At 42.0% G+C, this 18071-nt stretch overlaps 1 protein-coding gene across 3 annotated transcripts in view; it reads left to right on the top strand.

Moving 5' to 3' along the window:
* tln1 (talin 1) overlaps positions 1 to 18071 on the top strand; it is a 95121-nt gene that overhangs the window by 3834 nt on the left and 73216 nt on the right. For 2 of the 3 annotated variants that reach the window (XM_044174871.1, XM_044174869.1), the window contains exons 2-3: positions 12779 to 12851; positions 17037 to 17199. In XM_044174871.1, coding sequence (XP_044030806.1) covers positions 17070 to 17199 — 130 coding nt within the window. In that variant the 5' untranslated portion in view covers positions 12779 to 12851; positions 17037 to 17069. The remainder of the gene's footprint in view (positions 1 to 12778; positions 12852 to 17036; positions 17200 to 18071) is intronic. The other variant, XM_044174870.1, reaches the window with a different exon arrangement.

The raw sequence follows: 18071 nt of genomic DNA, 5'->3' as shown, positions 1-18071 counted from the left end.
AAAAGACTGCTGAAAAAACAGGAGTGTGGGAAATCCTACATCAGACGACTCTGGTTGCTCCGATTCTCTCCGACCAATCACTGGTCAGCAGTGTTTTAACTCCACCTTTTTAGTATCAGCTCAGCTCGCTTGGAACCTCAACAGAGGGGAAACCGGGACAGAATGGAGTGGTTCTTTTGGTACCATCCACAACTTTTGCCAATGGAAACGTGAAAATAACTGTTCTAATGTGTAACGAACTGAACTAGACTGGACTGCTTGGTGGAAATGAGACTTTAAAGGTACTCAGTTATAATTACATTTGGTGTTTCACAGGGAACCTTTTAAATTAGAGCCGGGCCGATAAATCAGCCAGCAGATGTTATCGACTGATATTAACTTATTACATCTATATCTGTATCAGCGTTTTTTATCAGCCAATAAAGAACAAGCAATGCCTGTACAGAAATAGCCAAAATATGTGTTAATTTTAGCAACAGTGGGAATCTGGTATCAGTCAATTCGGGGCTGCATGGGGCGCCCCGGGAACCTGGCCTGGTAGAGCACGCGCCCCATGTACGAGACTGAGTCCTTACCGCAGCGGCCTCGGGTTCAAATCCGGCCTGCGGCCCTTTGCTGCATGTCATTCTTTCTCTCCCCCACATTTCCTGTCTCTCCTCAGCTGTTCAGCACATCAGCACATTCAGAAGATGGTTAAAAGATGTTGCTGTGGGACCTGGAAAAGCGACACTCGATACCTATTACAATGTGATGTGTCTTCACGGGCACGTTACATTGGACATGTAGTCACATCTTAAGTTAGCTGATGTTAGCAAAATGCTAGCTAACGTATAACTAAGATACATCAAGAGGAGTTTGCCTAATGTCAGATCACCAACATCGGCCCGGTTAGTTTCCTGCTTATTTCTGTGGTAACGTCAGAGATTTGAAAAGGACTGATAGGTCGGTTTCTGACATTTTTAAGGTGACATGAATTATCATTAACCAGAAAAGATCAAGTCTAACGTTGCTTGGTTTCTATTATCTCTGTAAGGCTACGTGCCGCCCCACAGTAACTTTTGGTGTTATTTATTTGGATATACACGGCGTATATAGATAAGAGCAACGTTGACTGTGAAGACTGTGTGGCTTCTCCCTTTTTCGTTGAGACCGGAACGAGTCTCAATTTGCATTGTTTTGCCTTGTTCATAAAAGTTATTATCGTGAATATATCCTTCCATCCCATACTGTAGTCCTTGCTGTCGGCTTCTTGACGGTATATTACCTGATGCCCAGAAACTAATACACACTGCGGAACCCGGCTAAACGGAACCCGGCTAAACGGAACCGGCGTCACCATGTTTCTTTTCGTCAAGCTTGTCCAAACTAGCAACAGTAACTAAGGGAGTGAAATTGATGTTTAAAATAACAATTTGGCCGATAGCCAATGCCAATACCGATGTTTTTTGTTGTTGTTTATTCCCCCTTTTCTGCCGGGGAAATCTTCATTATAAAAAATAACTGTTTTATAGTCATTCAGCACTTCATTACACTACCTTTTGAAGGAGCACAAATTCAATCATACACATTTATGAAACAACCTTTAAGTAACCTCATTTCACATGAAAAAGATTCTTTTTTTTTTTCTTCTTTTTTTTAAAATAACTGCTTCAAAAGCCTTTTTAGCCCGCTACACAGCTACCTACTCAATGAGAAACATTCTTTTTGTCCGTATACTCCATCAGGCTTCGAAACCCCTCATCCTCCGAGGCCGGTCATCTGAAGCGATGAGCTCCGTCGCCCTCTTAGTCCCCCTTTCAGACCCTCTTTCAAATGCTGCAGTTATCAAGCACTGAGTCTTGCTGGTGGTGGTTTGTGCTTTCTTGGTGTCCAGTTCATCGCTCCGTTTTTTTTATCGGCTTTCCGGTAATCGTGCGCTTCTTCGTGTTTGTTTTTCAAATGGGTGATGAGATTTTATGTGTTTGAAATTCTTGCTTGTACCACTCTTGAAATGTCACTGGAACGTGTCGTACAATCTGCACGTCGCTGATCTTTCTCCAAGACAGTGTAATAGTCTCAAACAGTGGACGTTTTCTTTCCTTTCATTTGAAAAGAAAACCACGCGTGTGCGCGCCACAGCTGTTGCCCTCTTACGTCGTGCCCGAGTCGCGTCCAGCCAGTGGCTCGTTCTCTGAATCAGCAGCTGGGTATGCTAGCTACTGTTGTCCGAGTCCGACTGCAAATAACCAACACGGCATTTAGACAGCGCAAAATTGATGCGACACGACAGGTAAACATCGGCCGCTGCCGTCTGTGAATGTCATCTTATTTGCAGAATATCGGCCGATACCGATGTTCGGCCCGGCCGATCAATCGGCGCACCCCTACTTTAAATGGATAGGGATATTAGTTGTCGTGGATAAGTGTGTGGTGCATGAAGTTAGTTTAGATTAACACATGAGGTGTTAGCATTAACAAAGTCATTGAGTGAAACTTGAGTAATAGCACATTTGAATATAATATAATATATATTTAGTCATGTTTGACAGTCAGATGTGGATGGGTTGGGTTTGAAGTGAATCTACAGGGAATGTAAGGCACAGCGTAGCCTGTAATGAGTAAGTCATGCAGCTGGACTAACCCACCAGCCACGCATATCCAGCCTCTAGAGTAACAGCTCTGCTGGATAGGTGTCCGTGTGCTGTGTCACGGCCCACTCTCACACCAGTTAAGGAAAGCTGCTTTTCATTCCAGTGTGCTGCAGAGATCAGACCGTAGTGTTTTCACTCAGCCATATTTGGTCAAGACAACATGTGCTGCCACTCCTCCAGCACAAGAAATAATTTGTTTTAGACCGGAGCCAATTCCCAAGCCTGTGTCAGATGCCTGGGGAGTTCAGTCAGACCAGTGAGAACTCTCCAGAGCTGATTCCTTTCAAGATCATATGAAGGAGTGAGGGCATTTTAGAAGATGTTTGACCCGAGTATTTTACAGTCTGTGCACGTATTCACCAATATTCAGGTTCCTGCGAATCCTGGTGATTTAATTTGGATCTGCCAGCACCACCGACCTGCTTCGAGCATTCTGGTTTATTTATTCACACAGAAACTGACTGTGGCGTAGAGAGCGGGAGAAAACAAGCATTTCATTTCCCTTTCCAAGCAGACATGTGAAGAGTCTGAAAGTAACGATGATTGCTTCCATTAGTCGATTATTCTAAAGATGATTTTTTTATTACTTGATTAATACAACAATTAATTTACCCAAAATAAATATCAAAACCTTGTCTCATTTAATATTTCAATATTTTATTCAATCATTTTCTCTTAAAAACAAACAAATGTAACTGGAAACAAAGTACGTACTGCAGGGCATTATTCTGCAACAAAAATATATTTGTGTATCGAAAATATTACAATATTTGAAAGAATAAATCAATATATTAGCGTATTTCTACTAGGTTATTTCTCATGTTAGCATTTAATTCTACTTAATTCTCCACCTTCTTTTTGTGTTTGCTCACCTCGCTTTTCCCTTCAGTTTCCCCACACACACACCTGCTCGCCCCGCCCCTTCCTGTTTCTCTCTCCCCGTACGTGTCTGCTCTGTTGACGTTCTTCGTCAGCACTATGTTTTATAAAGTCGCCGGGGGATTGTGGGCGAGGTGTTTAAGCTGCAGCTTGTATCCGACCGGGTGCAGCCATACTTCGTTGTGATGCGGCCAAGTCGCTCAAGTCCCACTTTGAGACTGAGGCAGCGGCTGCTTGTCTGCTCACATGCTCGGCCACAGTGTTACAACAACGTCTTTTTTAGGGCTCCAAACGTTACTGACCATTTGGAGCAGCCGCTTGTAGTCAGCCAACACAAGACAAACGGCGTAGCAGGCGCTTCAGAAGGCCTGAGGAGGGGACGCCGTTCCCTGAGCTCAAGTGCTGTTTAGACACCGGCCCTCGGGCGTCTCGGCCGTCAACACTAAGGACTGCGAACGCTCTTCCACTCATTCTCTCCACGCTGAATGTGTACAACGTGGCATGTCATACTCCAACATGCATTCATCAACTAATATTTCTAAATTTGGCATAGAACTATGTTCAGTATAATAACGTGGCCTGAGGCCTAGAGACGTGTCAAATACAAGGGTGTCCCTGTGTCCCAAAATCCTACTTTGGGAGGCAGGGCTAGATGTCCCGCTCCGCTCGGCGAGGTGTCTCTCTGCAGCCCTGCGCTCAGCTGGCACTTCTGTCGACGATGGAGGAATGAAACGCTGTACACTGCCGGTGTTACGGAATCATTGCAGAGTGCTTTACCAGCGAGAAGGCTCAGAAGAGGAGCTATCTTTACGGGACTGAATTACTTCAATGAAGCGGTGTGTGCTGTGGATGTCTTCACTTTTAATTAAGAGGGAAACACTGCCTGTGATTTGAAAATACAGTGTGTATGGTTATAGTCACAGCAGGTGATGTCAACATCCATTTAGATGTAGAGCCCCCCTCCCCTCCGCAGAGCTGCATCTGCTGTAATCAGTCAGTTTAGTCACATAAGATCTGTTAGATCTGCTACAGTAGTGCTGTACGCCACCATGCTGGTCCGCTGACGGTGGGTTCTCTGTCCAGTCTGGGATCCGTCAGATCCGCACTGTGTTCGACTTCCTGCTGAGTGAGAAGCATCATTTTGTCCTTCTTGACTCGTGTTTGTAACAGCACTACAGGCTAGAGAGGGCCCAGGCCTACAGAAGCACGGACTAATAATCACACGAGTACACCATGACAGAAACCAAACCCTTGTTTTCCACTTGTTGTATGTGTGCTATCATACATGATGTAAATGTATAGTTGACGTGGAAATTATGCCTAATGTATATACTCCATTTTAAATAAACTGCTTTTTACATTTTTACACAACTAATTTGACTTCTTCTTTAAGTAAAACTTTCTTTAAAGTATTTTTCAGGCTACAAACTGGTTGCCCTAAGCCTGTGCAACACGCCACGCCTCTGTGCTCAGGCCCTTTGCAGCCTGAGAGGAAGCTCTGCAGACATTATTCACAGCAGGGTGGAAGAAGGTCATTTTCCATAGTCTCCGAAAAGTATCTCCCAGAAAGTATCTCTGTTCATTCAAATAAATTCTGTGAGAATGTGTGAGTAGTTAGTGCTTTGATAATATAGCAACGTCCACTTTCCACAATAACGTCAGTTTGGCGAGAGAATAAGAAATGCTATATAAAGTACAATAACCGATTTTATGTCGGTGTTTGAAGTGAATATATACCGGGAGTGGCATATAAACTGCATATACTGCATATAGTGGACTTCCTCTGAGTTGAAAACCGTCTCAAATTGTAGACGAGATGTTATCTTCCCTCTGCCACAGAATCTCTCCGTCTTCACATTCCTGTATTCTGCTGGGATCGGCTGCATTTAGTTGTTGTGCTGGCTGCCAGTGACATAAGGCTGAACGAAGCCTCTCGTCTTTCTTCTGTCCCTCTTTCTCTCTGTCTCTATGTTCTGATGCTGGTATTCCAAAGGAATGCGGAGTTGAATTCCTCTGCTGGGCTGGAGGCAGCAGAGCAGCTATACAGTCTGGGGCTCATGTCGCGCTGCTAAATATGTAGCAGTAATGACTGCACTGAACTGTCAATAAATGGGTTTATTAGAGGGGTTTACAGTGCTGAAGAAGGATTCAGATTATTTACTCAAGTATAAGTAGCAATACCAAAATGTACAAGGGCTCCATTATCTCCATAATCCAAAGGTACAATATTTCCCTCTGAAATGTAGTGAGGAAAAATCTAAAGTTGGTAACGGCTCTGTCTGATCACAGAGCTACTCGTACAAGTCCAAGTGGTCAGTACAAACTTTAAACTAGCTTAAACTTGATGCAGGCGCTGTATGTGTTCAAACTGACGTCAGCGCAGCTGATTGTGACCGATTGAGGGTTTTTCCCAGCATGCTGCTCTGATGAGCTGCCACAAAGGGAGAGTGCGTGTGATTGCTAAGTCAGTCCCCTGCTAGGGCCGAGCGATAGCAACACTGATTGCGATAGAACATTTCCTCCATACAAAGAAGAAACCTCTGGTCTGCTGTTGTTACATTGCTGGACAGCATACTAACAGCCAGTCCCAACAGCAGGGTGCAGCAGGGTTGGCAGAGTTAGCCAAAGACACCGCAGGCTGATGATGTTTTGGAGAAGAAGTCACATAGTTGGACAGAGGAGATGACTTTTTCATGTCTGCACAGAAAGCGACGGCTCCACAGTTGCGTCTTAAACGTAAAGAGCTGCTGTGGATAAACGTGGTACCAAGACGCCAGCGGAGCTGCCATTCTTTGGCTGCTTTAAAGTTATTTTTCATATATATAAAATTTGGATAGATGTATGTTTACGCCTCTGAGTTCAAGGTGAGTCATCAAAAATATTGCACCATTTTGCAAGAAGACAAAGGAGAGGGATTTAGATGTTAGCATACTCAAACACTGGCACAAGGACACGGGATTAGAACATGTTTTATTTTACTGCGTCTCTACGCCTCGTTTGGCCATGTAGTTTCACCTGTACACTCCAGCTGAAGAGCAATGAGAGAACAGATTTTCAGACATTTTCACAGCTGGTGGTAAGAGCAACGGGACACGCATGGCTGTGGTCCCACTGTAGCTCTGATACATTTAGTAGATCACAACTGCTAAAAGATCTACATTGTCGATCAGTCCTGTTGATTGGATCTAGTAACTAGATAAGAATAAAGTCTTTTCTTTTTAAAGACCGAGAGTAAATATGAGTGAAATGAAGTGAAAGAAACAAAAGCACCTGCAGAATGTGGCCCTTTGCTTGTGTGGCGCAGATGTGCTGCTGCGTTCACAGTGAACTGCTGCCAGCGCTGCCAGCGTTTTCACTTCTCATGCGGTCAGTACATAGTGGCAGCTGTTAGTGAGAAGGTGATGGGCTGTCACATGTTCCCTCACAGCTTAACAGTTCAGTGGAATATTACAAAGCGTCAAAGCAGAGAATTTCAGGATTTTTAATAATTTTAATAGTAATTGTTTCATCCGTAGACTAGTCTAAGGCCTTGTTCAGACTGCCAGGCCAAATCTGTTTTTTGGCATATCCAGACTGTATCCAGATACATTTTGAGCCACATTTGGAGGTGGTTTGAAGTGCGATTCCAATCAGATTTCTACAGATGCGTTTCGGCCCGGCCGCTCTGGCCGCTCAAATAGGATTTCAAAGTGTCTTGTGCATCACTCCCCTAATACGGGTTGATCGACTTGTGTGCAGGGTGTTTGGTGACTGAGAGTCGGTGTTGTTCTGCTGCAGCAGCAGAGGCAGCAGGGCTGGTTAAGGCCACCATCACACAGGATGTTTGAGTGCAGCTGGGAACAGAGACGGTAGAGCTCATTGGTTGCAAAGAGCTGTATGTGTACTGTGAACTTGTGGTCAACTGTTCTTTACCACGGCTTGTTTTACTTCTGCTCTGCTGCTTTACTGTGTCAACACTAATACACTGTTAGTGAAAGGAGAAGATGTCTTGTTTCACCTCTTTGTCATTACCAACAGATCTCCGGAAGATACAAAACCAAAATAATGTATCCAACTAACAGCTGTGGTCTGTGTAGCCTCAGCCTGACATCATTTCTTTGTCCATGTTACGGAGCGAAAATGTTCTTTAAGAGAAATGTCGACTGTAGGATTTTCACCTCATTTCACAAGAGCATTATTGTGGTATTAACTCTTAAGCAAAGTACTCGTTCCACTTCTGGTAATTCACTAACTTAGGCGTGTGTGTGTGTGTGTGTATGTCTATATATATATATATATATATATATATGGCTATTTTATTGGGAAAGTAGAGAGGACAACGAGAAAGCTATCAGAACCATGGATAGCGCCTAAGCTAGCTATCGTCTTGTCACATGATCAAATAGAGACTTGACATTGGACAACATCAACATACATGTTACCCAGCAATCATCACTGCATATCTGTACATGACAAAATACCAAAGAAAATAAGAAATGATTCATTTTAAATTAACTGTTTTTTTCTAGTTTATTTACAGTTTATGCAGAATAAGCATATCATTTTGTTATAGATTGCTACCAACTATTAAACTATTAACTACCAAAATAAATGAAAACCATGATGGAGATGGGTTTGCCTTTCTGAGGGCGTATATAGCAAACGGCAACAGGTCTGTCTGTCTGTGTTGGGCCCTTGATCAGCCATTACAGAGACAGGTAATGAATTAACAACATAAAACCAGCAGTCACTCAGTTTGCCAGAGGTAAAAGAACACCTGTCTTCTCCTTTCACTAAAAACCAATAAACAAACTGTTGACTCTTTTTTCAATTAATAAAACATTAGTTTGGTGTATAAAATGTCAGAAACCTGTGAAAAATGCTCATCGCATTTTTCAAGAGAAAAAGAGATGTCGGCTAATTGCTTGATTTGTCTGCAACCTAAACACATCAAGTTCATGACCACATGAGACAGTAAAAGCAGCAAATCTTCACAATTGAAAAGCTGGGACTAATCATTGTTAGGCAATTTTGAGCGAAAAATGACTCAAACGATTAACTGATTATCAAAATAGTCTTTCTTTTCCCCCCTGTCAATTGACTAATCGATTAATCGACTAACGTGTCCGTTCCAATTTAGACCTTATTTGTGTTTACTTGTTGAATCAAATTGTTCATACTTCCAAACATTCCTATAGTAACTCACTATACTTAGACTTATGTTGCACTCAGTAGAGAAGTGACGTGTCCTCCTGGCCTTTGTCGCAGTGTGTCTCACCAGCTCGGTCTGCAGGTTCGGCAGAACAGCCGGGTTGACCAGCCGGGTGTGGCTGTGGGAGATCGATAACTCAGTTACAGTGACGTCCTTGACAGTTTTGGTGCTACAGGACTTTCTGGTTGTGCCTGAGTGAAACACAGGGCAGTCATCAGTCACTTGTATCTGTTGACATTTTTGCATCAATTTATCACTCTTTTCATATGAAATATAGAACTGCCTATTTTAGTCAGACCAGCAGGGGCCCAGCACAGTTCAAAATGGTCAGTTATGACTTTAAGTTTATTCCTATGTTTGCTCACATGCGTGTACTGTACCTGACGTGAGCACATCTCCTCCTGTGATATTCATGTAGGTTTGTACAATGAACTGAACTAGGGCTGCAGCTATCGATTATTTTAGTAATCGAGTGTCCTACCGATTATTCTGTCGATTCATTGGATAAGAAAAACTTTTGCTTTATTAAAGAGCAATAGTAAATATACAAAAGAGAAAATCAGACAGGTCTCCTAAAATGAACAACTAATTGGTTTCCTTTTTAGGAAAATCTCCTTTGTTATTGCTTAAATTGCAAACAATAATACTATCTGTCAAAACTAAACCCATTTAGTGCATTTAAGTGTCATATTACATTCTTTTTTTTTTTTTAAAGAAATGTTCTGAAATGCAAAAACAAACAGCTTTTGCTTTAAAAAAGGTTTCTATCCTAAAGTTTCAGCCTGACTGCAGCTCAGTAACGTGAGCCTTCAGTCTTCTTCGTGGCAGAAACGAGCGGACAGGAACTGCGACTGTCGCAATATTAAGATGAATGAAGACTGACGGCAGCATTTTATTTTCTGTGGTTAATATCTTCAACCAAACCACACTGATTCACGTTATGTTACTGTAACGTTTTGCTTTCTGCAGAGATGCTGAAGCAGAGACATCGAGCTGTTGTGGTCGGCTGGTTCAGTTTTACAGCAGGCGCACTGTGCAGAGTTCTGGGGGACACTTTGTCTCTTCTCTACGCTCTTTCTGTCTTCCTCCTTCTTGTAAACCGCGTTGTCAGATCACACCAAAGACGCTCTGAACGTCTCTGATCACACAGCGTCAGCGCGTTGTGCCACAGTAATGATCATATGTGTGAAACACAGCGCGCTGTATATAGTTATATGGATTAAATGAAGCTTTGATGATTTTTAGGATTCAAGTTACTTGAGGACTGGTTTCAGCCCTGAACCGAACAGGTTGTTTGTAACATATACTGTTACAAGCTTCTGGCATCGGCTGATGACGGGCAGAGGGCCTACAGAGAGCACTTGTGACAGTAATATATGTTGTTCTGGCATAAGAAGATAAGTTATTATAATATTCCTCTGGTTGTTGCTGGTCAGGCCTGAAGGACATGAGATAGAGGCTGAGACGTACACTATCTAACTGTCAGACATAGACAGGATGTTTGGCCTCAGGATGACACTTTACAGTGGGAGACTGACAGCAAGTGAAGTCAGCTAAGAAAGGTCTTAAAGCACTGATGAAGTAGCTGCTATGAGCCGATATTTGATGCTTAATGTACTGTATATGTAAACCTTTTGCCATGTGTCATCTTTTTGTCTTTTTGCTCATACAAGGTTAGTGCTGACGTCTGGTAATGGGTCGAGAAACAGTAGCAGTTGATCCAGATCCAGATGATCTGACCCAGTATGTGAACTGGCATTTACAGCACCAGGACATTAGAACGCCGAAATGGAATGCACCCATTGTTCACATCATATATATATATATATATATATATATATATATATATATATATATATATATATATATATATATATATATATATATATATATATATATATATATATAGCCAATCCAAATGTATTTATAAAGCACATTTAAAAACAACAACAGTTGACCAAAGTGCGGTAGAATCAAAAATAGCAAGGCTAACCCTAACCCCAAAGACCGGTTTAAAAGACAAAAGGACAATAACATAATATATGTGTGTGTGGATAGATAGATAGATAGATAGATAGATAGATAGATAGATAGATAGATAGATATACACAATATAAAATATTGTATGTAGTATATATAGTTAGTATATATATATATATATATATATATATATATATATATATATATATATATATATATATATATATATATATATATATATATATATATATATAGTAGTTAGTAGGTATATAGTTCTGAAATGGTTCCACAACTAAGAATGTGAGTGAACAGAGCTTTCTCACTTTGTGTTATGGACTCCCTTTTATTGGAACAAGAGACTGGCTTGGTTTGTTGCCACAACTGAATGTTTTACTTCAAATGCTGAGAATTTATATTTCTAAGTCTTAACCACTTAACACAAGATTATAAGTTGGTGTTGTTCCAGTGTACATGCTTATAACATTGTCATAAATCACAAAATCCATTGATCAGTGTTTGCCCTCCAACTCTCTGATTGGCTGCTGTTGACTTTAGTGCACTCTTCCTCATTTCTCAGTAACTGCAGTAATTACTGACTCAGCACTTCCTCTTTCAGTCAGGGTGGAGTGGGAAGCATCCGCAGTATATTTTCTGAAGTCTCCAGACTTTGACTTGATACTTATCAAACTGCAAGAGTGGAAGGCCAGAGAGGCCCCAGCTTTTTGGTCCTAAGGGTGCTTCTAAATGTTGAATCATTTTTAATATTTAATAATACTATTGTAGACAACCACTGAAGATAGAGGAGCATTTGAATAGGGAGGCTTTTGTAGCACGTGTGACATACATACTTGAATGAGCTATAGATGAGTCCCCTCTTATCTTTCCTTTGGCCAAACAAACTGTCCTTCCATCCACTGCAGACAGGATGCACAGCTCCCTGATGAATCAGAGCTGGGAGTACACAAATGGCTCAAATGCCCTTTTATGGCATTGAAGGGCTTTTTAAAACAGGAAATGACATCAGGACAACTGAGTGGGATCTCACAAGAACCCTGTCATTCCAGTAGAGGAAGCTCCAAGACACCCCCCCCCCCAACTCCAAACTAAAATAGCCTAATAGCTGTTTGAATGAAGATGCTACTTCATCTTTGCCAGTCTGATGAGAGCCACCAAACAAAAGAAGCAGCAGAGAGAAGCTCCAAGCGCTGCTGTGTATCAGCATGTTGTGCTGCGTGACAGCAGGCTGAGAGCTGTGCACGTTGCACAGATTCCTGAAGTGAGGTCAAACATGTTGCTGCAGAGAAAGCCAGAGTCAGCCAGTAAAATATTTACAAGCCCTGACAACATGATCTGGACTCTCTGAAAGTCACATTCAGTATTCAGACTCCTGCACTTCTTGCTCACTTTATTTAGTTGTAGAATACAAACGATACATTTAATTCTACACACAGTAACGCCCTAAAAGTGAATCTCTCATTTGCGGAAGTATTCAGATCCGTTGCTATGATGCTCCATATTGAGCTCAGGTTTGCTTTGATCATGCTTGAGATATCTCTTGAACTTGATTGGAGTTCACCTGTAGCAGACTCAGTTGATCGGACAGGATTTAGAAAGGCACACACCTGTGTATTTGCAGGTCTGAAAACTATCTGAAGGCGCGTGTTGTTTTCACGCTTTGCTTTTTGTACGGAATAAACAAACGAGACGTAGCGTGTTAATCAGTGAGCTTTAGAGGTGCTGGTAGACAGAGCCAGGCTAGCTGTTTCCATCTGTTTCCAGTCTTTGTGCTAAGCTAGGCTAACCAGCTGCTGGCTGTAGCTTCATATTTGCCGTACAGACGTGACAGCAGTATTAACCTTATCTAACTCTTGCCAAGAAAGTTAAGTATACTTCAAAATGTCTGAGCCTCGTGCACGAAGTCGTTCTCCCACAGTGGTTCAACAGGATATGTCACAATTGTACGCTCTTGCAAATAATGTGGGGATTGGTTGAATTTGCTTGAAATCTTGAAATTGCAAGATCACAAATTGCCGGAGGGTCTGTTGTTGTGTTTTGATAAAAAGATTGTAACCTGGTCTGTGTCTTTCCTTGTGTTCAGCCCGAGAGAAGAAACCCAGAGTTCATCGCTGACTGGGCAGGAGGGCTGTCACTAAAACACCGCTTTACATCAGGTATTTACTGCACCCACCTTGTTTCTACTTTAAATACCCTAAAGTGGATCTTAGTGAATTGAAAGCGAGCAGGCAAACAGCATGAGGTGATCGGAGATGGATCCCATCCTTACACTCAGCAGTATCTTTTAATTTTATTAAGCAACTTACAAAGTAGGGTCAACTGTGAGTCACATATTACAAATACACATCTTGCACAGCAATGTGAATTTTGCAAATGCTTTGACTTTCAGTAGTTTAAGCAGAAACTGCAGTGACTGCTATCTAAGGACAGCTGCCACTCCTCACTGTGGCTCCGCTCCTTTTGACCCTGTTGAAGTATAATAATGAATTAACTTTATCATTGTGGATCCGTTTTGGGAGGTACAATGCACAGGCAGTTTTGCTGCTTATTTTCTAGTTAAGTCTATTTTTAAGTTACTACAGTTCCCAGCATTCATTTTGATAGCTGTATCCTGAGATCTGATCCCCTCCCTGCCACACACCCCAGCTCCATCTGCCTGTCATCGGGGGGCGATACGGTGTCAGCAGGAAGTGAGGCTGAGGCTGTCAGGGCGTCTGTGTTGTGACACTCGATGCCAACGCGTGCCGTGCTGTCGTCTCTCTGCACTTCAGATGGCATTTCCAAACAGCTCTAAAAAGAAACCACTCGACAGACCCTCAGGCTCAGTTACTGCAGCCCAAAATGACTATTTGCACCTGCTTTTCTAAAGAGTTGTCATAAAATTAGCAACTTATTTTGTAATCAATTGCAGTAAAGGTTAAAGCTGCACTAATCAATATTTTAATCAACGACATGCGGTGCGAAAGGCGTAGCTCGTAGTGACGAAGCCACAGAGAATTATCATTATCCGGATCTGCAGCTGCCCTCGGCTCTCCAGAGCGTCTTGGCGTTTTTTAGCTCATACTTTGCTCGCTCAGTCTCGGCGCTCTCATCAACCTGGCCTCCAGCAGCAGGCAGCTGCTCCCACGCTACACCCCCGCTCAGCAGAACGCCGCTGTAGTCGATTCAGTAATGAAGTAATAATACTTTCTTCTGATGTTTCTGGATGCGGCTGCAGTAAATAGCTGTGGGAAACCCTGACATTCACTTCAGTCATTTATTTGTCACAGTTTCTCCCTTCAACATTTGCCAAACCAATAATAACCGTGGCAGATGGAAACTACTGAAACTGGCCTTCTTTGGTGCTCTTCAGTAAATGCCCTGTGTGTAGAAATCTTATGTTAAATTCAAATGTTCTTCGAGCAGAGGACAGTAAGTTTCTCTTCAAGACACTTACGGTTGACTGTCTTGTCACCGTCCCGTCCAACTATGTAGATGAATTCAAATTCTTTCGCGTTTGTTTCGCAGATGTAGTGGTTTGTGTGTTCTGTCATCGGGGAGAAACAGATTCCTGTTTCCTGCTACATATTCTGCACTTTGTGGTCCGATAAACGTGACAGTGCTTCGTAGTGGACACGTACGTCAGGCCCCCAATCCGTACAAGTATAAAAGACATGCACACGTGTGCATTTGCTCATGTGTGGCCCGGAGAAGCAGATTCTTTAATTCTGTAATGCAGAGCAGCTGCCCCACACGCAACGCTTGTCGCCGCCTACATGTAAGTCTGGTTTTACCTTTGACCTGTGGATTTGGTGTCAGATCAGTGTCCGTGCAGCGTTGGCTAATTTTCAATTTCTCGTTGTAATGTTGGGCATTAGAGGCAGCGGTAGCCTGAGAACGTCTGTCGGCCTGTCCACGGTTCTGACCTCCAGAACATCATCTGACCGTGGAATGAGCCGAACGGGCCTATCAGCTATATGTTTCTCTTTCTGTATGAATCTGCGCACAAGTAAGTGTAGCAACGCCACAATGTAAAAATCTTCCCTGACAAGTAAAAGTCCTGCATTTAAAATCTTAATTAGGTAAAAGTATTATCAGCAAAAAAAAGTTCAAGTACTCGTTATGCAGCAGAACAGTTCTGCCAGTGTCATATCATTATATATTATATGGTTTGATTATTATTACTACATTAATGTGTGAGCTGCATTGAAATGTTGCAGCTGGTCGAGTGGAGCAAAATGAACTTTTGGACATACTGTTGGATAGTTCAAACTATAACAATGTATGTAAAAAATCATGATGTCGAAATAACTAATAACTATAACTGTCAGATAAATGGAGTGAAGTGAAAAGCATGCTTCGGGGCGAGTCCTCACCGCAGCGGCCCTTTGCTGCGTGTGCCCCCCCCCCTCCCATTTTCTGCCTCTCTTCAGCTGTCCCTATCAAATAAAGGCAAAAAGCCCCAAAAATAATCCTAAAAAAATCCTTCTCCTTCACTACATTTAAGAGGGAAGTCTAATAAAGTAGCATGTCATGGAAATACTGAAGTAAAGTACGCGTACGTGAAGTGTACAGTGCAGCACACATTCAGCTCCAGCAGCAGAGCGAGCAGAGGGCAGAATGAGGAAGCGGCCGTGTGTTGCACTGCTCGGCCCTTCTCTTTGTTCCAGTTAGGTCGTTTTGAGACGAGATGCAGTTGGTAACGTGTTATAGCCTGCTATGATGTTATGCTGTGTTGCTCTGTGTACAATGATACAATGCTTTGACAGACAACTTGAGGTTCAAAATGGGGACTCTTGACAAATCCTGGATGTTTAGGGGTCAGCCATAGTTTGCAATGTAATAACCGCTATACTCTTAAATTATGACAGTGCTGCTACAACATGGAATAGAGGTCATGAGGGGAATCTGTTTACTGACCAGCTGGATAGAAGTCTGGTTTATAGTAATCAGCTTGTACTTGATTAAATAAGGATCCTGTCTGAACTGGGTTTCTCACCGGCCTCTGGTTTCTCGTGTGCGTGTAAACACAACTGGTGTTTCAGCTTCACACTCTGTACTGAGAAATGTAAGAAAATCATTTAGAAATTCCCTCAGTGAAGATGAGTTTGCAGGAAGATGGAACTGTTGGGATGTACTTCCCTTTACTGAACTTCATTTAGGAGAGAGCCAAAATAATAGATTTTCCGGGACATTAATACAAAAGTGGCTTTTTGTATTATTTTTGGTGGTTTTTACTAAAGACCCAAACAAGTTTGAAGTTTTTTTTTAATGTCAAAAATCATTGTTATTACATCCACAGTCGATACAAATGGCTATATCAGCAGTAAGAAAAAAAGGCACATCTTCAAAGCCAAGAATAAAAAACAAAAGCCTTATTTTCAGTTGGATTGATTCAGTCTATTTCTTTTCATTTTCAAGGGATAGCTATGAAAAAAGAGACATAACGTAACTATATATATCCAGAGAGGTAAAGGGGAACATATAATAATAAAATAAGTAAAAATGCTTGTAGCAGTTTGGCTTCACATAGTTGCATACATGTTACAGTGAAATATTTGGACACTCGAGAATATAAGAAAACTAATAAATAAAAAATTATGGATGTTCCTTCAATTTAATATCTTAACAAAAGTGGGTCTGAGAGGTTTGTGAAGGTTTTTAATCCTTTATTTAATTTCAAGGGAAACTAACACCACTCTCTTCAGCTAAAGGCTCACATATTAGCTTTTTCCAGAGCTTTCAACCATATTACCGGTCTTCATCAGCTGAGTTTGAGTTTGCTCAGTGGACATGGAGATAGATTTGTTGACATGCAAGAGTAGTAGCTGTTATGACTACATCCATAGCACTTTTAGGACTTCTTGTCCATGTTGGCTTAAAAGTTACAGTAATAGTTCGACATTTTGGGAAATTAGTTAGATGAAGATCGATACCACGCTGCAGTTTGTTTGTACAGTAAAATGAAACTACCGAAAGCAGCTGTTTAGCTTAGCTTAGCACAAACGCTGGGACCAGAGGGAAACAGCTAGCCTGACTCTGTCCAAAGGTTATAAAATCTACCTGCCAACACCTCTAAAGCTCACAAACTGAATTAATTGATTCAGAAGGTTAGCAGTTTTTACACACAACGCGTGTCTTGTTGGAAAAGTCATCTTATGCCAGCAAGAATCTATGTGATTATGTGTACAGCGCAAAAAAATACATTTCGGGTGGAGTTCCTCTTTAAAGAGTTTTCCCTTGTCTTTGAAGAGTTTGGGTTGGGTCAGAACTGTTGATTTGTTGACACATTGAATGTGATATAGGGCTATACAAATACGACTGATTTGTCTTGACTAACTACTTTATCGGGCATCGTGCAGGTGTGAGTTGGGTGGAGGTGCAGAGCAGCAATCATGGTGGCCCTGTCACTAAAGATCGGCGTGGGGAACGTGGTGAAGACCATGCAGTTTGAGCCCTCCACCATGGTCTACGATGCCTGCCGCATCATCAGGGAGAGAGTTCCTGAGGCACAGCTCGGCCAGCGTGAGTTCTCTCTCTCTATCTCTGTCCCTACACACACACGCACACACACACATGCACACACACACACATATACACACACACACATATATACACACACACTCACTACAAGAGTTTTAAGGCGCCAGATCTGCTGTGTGAAAGGAAGGTGAAACTCACAATACCTACATTTACTGAAGAAGGGGCACAGCTTTCTGAAGAAGACACCACCAGCACAAGGAGGACTGCTAATGTGAGAGTTAGTATGCAGACTAAAGCACTTCACAATTATTTCACAGGTGGTGCCAATCAACCTTGCACCAAGAATTGATAAAATTGTGAGAATTTGTGCCGCCCTGTGTAACCTGCGAGGTGACACGAGGCATGAAGCTGCTGAGTGAGATAGATTGGAGTTGTCAACAAGTTTTGCTGAGAAGACTCAGTTGGGTAAAATGTTTTTACTTGTTATGTACAAAAGACATAAAGGCATGTACAGTTCAAATTTGAAATTGTAACAAAGTTTATTAAAGACAGATACTAATTTCAACAGCATTCAACAATGACATTTTGTACTCCAACTCTTGGAGTACATTTAACTAGCCACTCAATGTGATGTAAGTCGAGCATTAGAAAAAGGGTTAAAAAACAACAGCGGTGACATTAATTTGATCTTCAATCATGTGTGAATGTTCGAGTTATCAGTTGAAAGAAACATCGTATGGGTCAATAGTCTTCCTGTCTTCTTCTTTTCCTTTCGGCTGTTCCCTTTCAGGGGTCGCCACAGCGAATCATGTGCCTCCATCTAACCCAGTCCTCTGCATCCTCTTCACTCACACCAGTTAACTTCATGTCCTCTCTCACTACATCCATAAACCTCCTCTCTGGTCTTCCTCTAG

Source organism: Siniperca chuatsi, linkage group LG18 (genome assembly GCF_020085105.1).
Source record: "Siniperca chuatsi isolate FFG_IHB_CAS linkage group LG18, ASM2008510v1, whole genome shotgun sequence".
Taxonomy (NCBI): domain Eukaryota; kingdom Metazoa; phylum Chordata; class Actinopteri; order Centrarchiformes; family Sinipercidae; genus Siniperca; species Siniperca chuatsi.
The sequence above is the reverse complement of the archived record's forward strand: the minus strand, read 5'-3'. Positions and strand labels throughout refer to the sequence as shown.